The 8937-nt window shown below is 36.7% G+C and overlaps 1 protein-coding gene across 1 annotated transcript; it reads right to left on the reverse strand.

Annotated features, from left to right (window-relative positions):
• Window positions 1–2648: 2648 nt before the first annotated feature.
• Window positions 2649–8937, reverse strand: LOC115997640 (tubulin gamma-1 chain). The gene is made up of 11 exons (XM_031237232.1): window positions 8553–8937; window positions 6910–7110; window positions 6145–6256; window positions 5576–5976; window positions 5228–5281; window positions 5050–5154; window positions 4252–4326; window positions 4106–4150; window positions 3704–3832; window positions 3040–3144; window positions 2649–2960 (listed from the first exon to the last, which is right to left on the reverse strand). Exons 1-11 carry the CDS (start codon window positions 8679–8681, stop codon window positions 2892–2894), a joined length of 1425 nt encoding a protein of 474 aa, XP_031093092.1. The 5' UTR covers window positions 8682–8937; the 3' UTR covers window positions 2649–2891.

The following is an 8937-nucleotide window of genomic DNA, read 5'->3' on the forward strand; positions in this document are numbered from 1 at the left end:
AAAAAAAAAAAAAAAAAAAAAGTAAAAATTTAAAAAGCCCTCGGGGCCCGCGAACCCGCGGGCCTAACCGGTCAGCCCGCAAAAGCCTGCGGTGGGGCGGGCCTAATGGGGCGGGTTGGCCCGCTTTGACAGTACTAGCCCGCCGACTACCTAGTTTAGGGGAATGCGTAGCTCGGGTTGTTTAAATCTGTGTGACTCAGGCCAGGTAGGCAATCGGGAGGCGGTGCCCGATTGGGTGCCTCCGAAAGGCGGTTACCATGCCCGGAATTAGGAAATCCGGGGTGAAATTTAGGGAATTTTGCCTTAATCAGAATGTGGTAACCCTAAACCGCCTTCCTAAATCATACTCCATCTGTCCAATTTTACCTGTCTTCCTTTCCTTTTTAGTTTGTCCCAAAATGTTGTCTTCCTAAATCATACTCCATCTGTCCAATTTTACCTGTCTTCCTTTCCTTTTTAGTTTGTCCCAAAATGTTGTCTTCTTTCCAAAATTGAACATCACCATCATTCTACTTTTTCCCATTTACCCTTATGACTTTTGCTTTCTTTATTGCTTTTATTTCCAAAAGTGAAAATGTTGGGGGCATAATTTGAAAGTACATCACATTTACTTTAATTTCTTAAAAAGCGTGCAAAAAGCAAATGAGACATCCAATTCAGGATGGAGGGAGTATTTGTTAAGGATTTCACTTATTTCCTTAAATGGGCTTATTATTCTGGTATAAATACCCCCCTTAGGGTCACATTGTAAGGGGAGTTCATTATTTCTCTTGAGTTGAAATACAAGTACAATTATACTCTCTTTAAAGTTTGAATATTCTTCTTTAAGTTCTACGGTAGTGTTGGACAGCCGAAACAGTTGTCTTGCAGCCGTAAAACCAACATGGGCGCCGTCTGTGGAGACCGATACGAAAAGTCCCGCCTTTACACTGATTCTATGGTACAAACACGACGTAGTCAGCGCTCAGGCCCGACTAACTCGAATGCTAATATTGCAACAAACGGAAACGCAAATGGCAACGTGATTGTCATTGCCCCTCAGGAAGCTGACCGTGCCCCTGTAGGAGACTTACGTCAGCAGCTAAGTCGTCCGCTGCCCGATCTGCATCAACAGCTCAGTCATTGCAACTCGGTAGAGCAATCGGTAGCTAACAACGCCTGACCGAATGCCCCTCTAGTAGCGATACTAGTGGTAGCGCCCAATCTTGTGGCAGCTTTTGCGCTTGGTATTGCTGAGGTAATTGCCCAGGTAATCGTGGCTTGTGGACGAGCGGGCGTATTACCCCTACCGCTTGAGCAGCAGGCACCCCTTCCCATGGAGCAAAATAGACAAGCAGCCTCACAGCACATTGTTCACTCCGAGCGTTCAGATGTTCGTGCTAACAAGGGTACTTGGCCCATGCTAGCCAAGCGCCAATCATGATCTCCTTACCTATCGATCGTGACCCCAACCTATCTACCCCTCTATGCCCAACACTTTACCCCTACCCCTGCGGGGTTATGGGCTGCACTACTTCCCTCCTTCCAAGCCCATAAGCACCTCTTTCTTTATTTTTTGTTTGGATAAGACCTTGTTAATCCAATGGGCCCATGACCCAATCAATAATTATAAAGTACTCCTTAGCATTTCGGAAATTTTATTGTGGATCGCAGTCCATAATGCATGGTAGTCCATGCATCAAAACGACGTCGTTTTGATTAATGAAAAGAAACGGCAGAAACGGCATCAGTTCCGCGTCGTTAACTCTCTGTGTATAACATATTCAGTTTCATTTCATATACACTACAGTTTCTTTTCGATATAACAAAAGTTCATTCGACATTATACACTCAAATATGTGAAGCTGTTATTCAGTTTCCTTTCAACACAACTACAGTTTCTTTTACAATACACTGTAGTTTCCTTTCAAGACAACTACAATACCACTTCGATATAACTACAATTTCATTAGACAATATACACTCAAATATGTGAAACTATTATTCAATTTCATTTTATATACACTCAAATATGTGAAACTGTTATTCAGTTTCATTTTATATACACTGCAGTTTCCTTTTAACACAACTACAGTTTCATTTTGATATAACTACAGTTTCATTTGATAATATAAAAACAAATGTGAAGCAATATCATCTGAGATGAACGGTAGTTTCATTTACAGAGCCCCGTTAATATGTGACGGTAACCATTTCTTTACTTAAAGAAACGGTGTCGTTTTTTGAACCGTGGTCCACGATATAACAATCGATAGCATTTGATTTAAAATAAATATTTATTTTTAAGATTAATCTCTTTCATTCAATATCTATACACATTTTATCCAATTATCACTTAACAATGTCAGTGTTATCTTAATTTGTGTTTTAATTCACTGCAATTATTTAAAAGATTGAGCCGTTTTTATTTATTTATTTATTTTATTTTATAAGGGATAAAGTGGAAAAATTCTTGCCTACTTCACACCTTAGGCAAGGATTTTCCTACCAGATGACAAAAATATTGGTTTTCTTTATCTTTTTGCCTAAGAGAATACATCTATAATTTTTTGTTAATTACCTACCCTACTACCAAGAATAAAATCTTATTGCAATTGGAATGACAATTGTTTTAGCTCAATTAATCCCAAAAGTTTCAAGCACATATATAACCAAGAAAAAGAAGTAAATTTTACATGCATTTATAAGTCTATTAGTTAGAACAATCTCACATTTCAATCAAATGCTGACTTAAGATAATTTGACATTCCTTAACCAAATGCCAGTTAAGAGTATAATATGAAGATAATATTCAGATGACAAAACAGAAAAGTAAAGAATCACAAACCAAACACAGGATAATTACATGACACAACTAACTGTTTTCTTTGATAACTCAACGGACATCCTGTTCACCCGGCTAACCTTGGATCAACTGCTCCACTGGCATTGCCTTCCCCGGTTAGAATTTGATCCGGATCCTGGAGAAACATACTATGTCATCTCTAGCATCCAATTATTAATTCCTTAAAAAAAACAAGAGACATTCTATGTACACACCTCAATTCCCCATTTGATGTAATCTGGGGACTCACAAGCCTTGTACTCATCAACAAGACTCTCAATAACATCTCTAGATTCATCAAATTCTGATAGATCATTGTCCTGCAAATGTTTCCCCATGATTACAAGTTGTACAATGTGTCCAAACAAATACTCTTCCTTCCGTTCCATTTTACCTACTCATTGCTCAAACTAACTCTTTCTTCTTTGCTTATTTTCTTTTTATTTTAAATTTTGATTGTTTGTGTTAAATAGTATTTCCAATGTAGTTTCTAAATATATAAATTTTATATACTAATATTAAACTTTTAGTATTATGAAAATTTGAAATGTAAATAATTTCAGTCAAACCTCGTTAACTAGACTAGACACACAAAGTAGGACGGTGGGAGTATCAATTTCTATTTTGCAAGTCTGTAATTCCAATCAAGCATTACAGACACTTTGTAACAACAAAGCAATGATTTTAGTAGGTATAGAATCTTTTAGCATAGTTATCTAAGGACACTCAATCCATGTCCAATAGAACTGCCATTGACAAACAAGAGCAGAAAAAGAAGATAATTTTTGCATATATTTTGCACTCAGTAATCAACTAAGCATACAGAAGAGTGTTGTGCAAATAAAGGCAAAAAAAGAAGTTGGAGATCGAGTAACTTACAGCAAACATGGGATAATTCCTGTAGTTGTCAAGAAAGGCTTGTCTCTTTCTCAACTTCTCATATTGGCTCAAGCACTTGGTAAATAAGTGACGGATGCCTGTGTGGCTTGCAAGCATAAGGCCGCTAACCTAGCATATTTAAGAATAATATATTACTATTAAAATTCAATCGAGACTAATTTTGAACACATTTACCAACTCTTGTGCTTACAAGTAATTATACCACTAAAATTCAGAGAAATGGAAGACATGAAAATATTGAAAATCTATACATGTTCCAACAGTTATATGGGCCAGATCAGCTTACTGCTAATTTTTCGATAATATGATCCACAGTAATTCTGGCAAATCATGCAATCAGTTTCTTAGTAAGGATTGAACATTTAAACAAGGAAATCTTACCCTGTGAGCAGTTTGGACGTATGGTGACTTTCTAGATAAAGCAACCTACCAAGAAAGATTAGTTTTTGTCATGTTGCAAACCAATGAGAGTAAAACAAACTGAATCTCACATATTAATGCGAGTAATATATTGCTAAAAGGCTTACCTGGATACTAGCAGGGCCCCACTCAATAAAATTGACAAGCTTCCTCTCACGAATTCTCTGCAGGCTTTCATGGACCTGAATTTGGAAAGTCCAAATATTTTACAATGAATCTTAATGGGATCTAGAATGTTTAATGAAAATTTGCATGCTTCTGGAACCACAAACTAAATATATCTTATGCCTTTATATGGACGAGATATAGTCAAAGTGGTACTAATAATTAAGATGAGAAAAATGGCTGAGAAAGCTATAGGACTCATTTCTTAAAATATCATTGGCAATATGAGATGTGTCCAAACCATGCAAGATTTGGGAAGGGAGATGAACGTAACTTTGTCTTCAATGAGGTTGTTTCCAGGGGCCAAATCTAATAGTCACTGGGCTAACACTTGGTTCTACACCAAACTCAACCCTCTATAGATTACTTTCAGAGATTATCCTACTTTTAATCCCTTGACTATAGTGAGAATTCCATGTTTGGTCCTCAACTTTGATTTATGGAAACAACTCTTTGTGATGGCAGTTTGGATATTTTGGACAAAGTAGAATGCTTTCTAAAATTGTAAACTAAAAAGTGGAACAAATCAAAATTGAGAAGCAAAAGTGGAAATTTAACTATAGTTGAGAAAGTGAAATAAACTCATTACTTTCACTGATAAAATTTTGAAAGGCCCTCAATAAGTACCACTATAGATAAAATAAGATGCTTTATGATTCATAGAACCTACAGTAACCACAAAGTACACTTGTAACTTTAGCACAAAGGTCAAATACTTAATGAGCATAGCATCAAGGTACCTGTGTTGGATCTACTTCTCCTTGAATAATGTTTAATATTGATATATACTTTGCTTGACTAGCTTCCTTTGTCCGAGCGTAAGAGGAAACCATGATGTTCTTAGTCTGCACAGCAGAAAGCTTTAAGTATATTTGCATTTCACTATTTGCAGAACAATTGAGGAGGATTCAGTCCCACCTGAAGAAGTCTTCTCATCACATCAAGAACAGTTGTCTTGCGTATTACATTAGCCTGTAAAAAGGACTATCTGCATTAGAATACAGGGTTTTCTTTTTTCTTTCTTCCTGAACAAAATGCATCAGTGCATCACTGACATAAGGTCTTTTCATTATACTTTGTTAACTTTCTAGTCTTGAAGTTTAAATATTCAAACACATAGATATGCGCATTTGATATTAGAAGACAGTATGATGGAATATTTATAAAGTTAAAGGGCATACCATCAATTGGCTTCTCACCTATCTGTTGTCCTTAATGCATCAAACATGAATTAGGTAATAATTAGATCATGAGTAGAAATCTTACTTGACGCTCCACTGTGAGTGGTGTATATCCAGCCATCAGAAAGTGGCACCTTGGTGTTGGTATTAGAGAAGCAAGGAGGCCAACCAAGTCATTATTCATATACCCTGGATAGCGCAACGTTGTTGTGCTTGCTGACATGACCGTAGAAACTAAAGAATTTGTTTGAGCAAAAGTAGGAGTCGATATATGGAGGCGCTCCACAGCTATTCTATTGAGTGCAGTATTATCAAGAACAACAACACAATCAGCATTAAGTGTCAGTCTCTTGAGTGTGAGAAGGGAGTTGTATGGCTGAACAACTACATCACTTGTCTCATTTTGGTTTGGGAATACACTATATGTCTGAACAAGTTTTTTGCTATAGCGATCATTAAGAGTCTCCAACAAATATGAACCCATACCTACATGAAATCAAAGTGATTAATGGACACAATAAATTTAGAACAAGCACAACACATTTGATTCAGCAACCAGTGCAAGAAAAAATGGGTTTCAACTAAAACCTTTTTATTACTTCAAAAATAGAAAGAAGAATAACAACTTGATCCAAATTGACAAAGAGACAAAACCTGAGCCTGTTCCACCAGCAATTGAGTGACAGAGAACAAAACCCTCAAGACTATCACTTCCATCAGCCTCTCTATCAATCATGTCCATTAAATCTTCCTCGTATTGCTTTCCCTAATCAAACAAAGAATTAGGTCAGAAGGATACAAGATGTAACTTTTCTGACAGATAAAGAAGATTTTACTGAAAAATGAAATTAGAGAGAGAAATTACAATCAATACTCAATAGGACAAGAAGTCCTTGTAAAATTGATGAAGTAAAAGAAAGTAAAACTAAAACTAATAATCCCACATTGAAAAAAAATATTTACCATGCTTTAAACATCCATAAGTGCTGCAAAGTTGAACATTCAGTTACTCTAACACCAAGGAGAAGCTAGGAGACCAACTTTCTACCACACTATGACACTAAATGTGCAGGTAAGAATTGGTCATTAAATTTCTTACACTTTTTCTAACCAAAAACATTGAGTTTCAAGGTAGAACTGTAGAAGATCTCTGCCAGCTTTTGCCTTCCATTTACTACCCAAGTCCTCATGCAATTTGGAAATCCAAATGGAAAAATTTGTTGCCAAAATAATGTGTGACATATTTTGGAAGAAAATTTCCTCTAGTCATTCTAAAAATAATAGCAAACTATACATTAACAGATGATTTTTCCCACATATTCTTCAGAGATGATACAATATGGCATCACTTCATTTATACAATTGGTACTCTTTTTCATTACACCAGAAAATGATATCTATAAAAGATAAAGGACAAACCTGATGGTATCCACTTGCCCAATTATTCCCAGCACCTCCCCCATGATCAGCAATAAATATGTTCTCATGATTGTAAAGGTTCCTGTATTCACCATTTTGTATACCATTAATCACCCTGGGCTCCAAATCCATTAACAAGGCCCGTGGAATATAGTGCTGATCATCAGCTTGATAGAAAAACACATCTTTTCTATCACCTCCCTGCAACATGGTGTATTCAGCACTTTAACACGGTATATCATTCTTGCACAAAAGGGAGGGAATTGATTTGTCAAAGTATCACAAATATTGGAAGTAGTTATCTCTATTAGATGGGTTGGGTGGGCAACAAATATTCTAACAAGCTTTTTCTTTTCCTTTTTTTTTGGATGGGGGAAGGGGGGTAATAGGTTTTTTGGGGGATAAATGAAATTTTATTTGCAGTTGAGGAGGAATGATATTTACAATCATCACTTTAACAAACATTCAACTAGGGTGTGCAAATATGAACATTACATATATACACTGATACGCAAGTAAAATACCACTCCCAAATTTTGGATATGCGTTCTAGCATACTTAACCACTAGCATCCATATATCTTTACAGTTTACAAACAAAACACCCAAACTCAAATAAGTATTAGAGAGGTCAGGATAAATATTCCAACCTACTTCCTGCCATTATCTTCTTTCTTGTCTAGTTGTCTCTCACTATATCTCTTCTACTTCTAGGATCAAGTTTCAAGCTCTTTGCTTTTCCCTAATTTATTGATATTCAAGTAAAGTTTCAAGCCATGATATGTGGCTAGACATGCCATTTCGAACAAGAATGTGGTTTCATTTAATTTCATACATGCCAATTTAGAACAAAATATTGGTCTTAGAATCATAATGATAATACGTGGACTATAAATACATCTTTCCTTTGATTCTTGTAGACACTCCAAATATAAGAAAAGCAAGCAATAAGTAGAACACCCTAGGAAAACCTTAGTATATATAGCATTGCCAAACAACTGAAACAAGTTTTGTTCGCATTCTGTTATTTGCACGAGACACATACACTACACAATACGCAATGCCTAAGCCCTAAGGGTAAGTTTGGCATGCACAAAAATCATCATGTATATTACAATGTCCATTTATTTTACTACAAGCCCTGCTATTTGCATCTGATTCCAATCAAATTACATGAACAGCCCGAAGAAAGTCAGACCAACAAGACTAACTCGAGAAACATTCAGCATAATTCGAGAACAGTAACTCAATTCCTTTCCAATTATGGATCATACAAGGAACCTAACGACTGGTACCATGCGCAGTGCTTAGTACATTGACTGATACATACATAAATACACAATGTTGGATTTTCCCGTATAATATATATTATATATTAGGGCCTTGGTGCAAGTGAACTGGATGACTAGAGTTTGTCTGTAATCAGTCTCTATGCCTATATAAAAGCTTTACTGATGAGATAAGGATATACATTATATAGCACCAAGTTATGGTACTCACACTGCTCAAATAATACCAATTCACTATCTAGGGTTCTGAGTTTATGTTAGTTTGCAGTCTACTAGTAAATTCTATTCAGTAACGTTAGGCTACATTTATATCTAACACACAATTCACAGATACAGGTATGCAGGTAAAGTGAACCTGAGTGGCGAAGTCTTCGAGAATGCCATCCTTGCTGATGCCGTGCTCGAGGCAGAGCTGCTTCCAGAATTCCATTCCGATCTGATTCCCGCATTGTCCCACCTGCAGCGTGATGATTTCCCTCGGCATTTTTCGCTCTGCCTTTCAGGGGAAAAACTGGATTGGTTTTCTAGGGTTTCTTTAGATGGATCCTCTATCTTGAGGGGGGAAAGTAGGGAGGGAATTGCGAGGTTTCTGCTAAAATGTTGAAATGCTTGAGTGCGAGCGTGCTGGTTAAATCATCCACTGCACTTTCTGCTTCAGAAGCTGCGCCATCAGTCTGAGAATTTGGTGGATGACAGTGGAGGGAAGCAGGGTTTAATCCTCAGCAGCACTGTGGAAACGG

Source organism: Ipomoea triloba, chromosome 11 (assembly GCF_003576645.1).
Source record: "Ipomoea triloba cultivar NCNSP0323 chromosome 11, ASM357664v1".
NCBI lineage: Eukaryota > Viridiplantae > Streptophyta > Magnoliopsida > Solanales > Convolvulaceae > Ipomoea > Ipomoea triloba.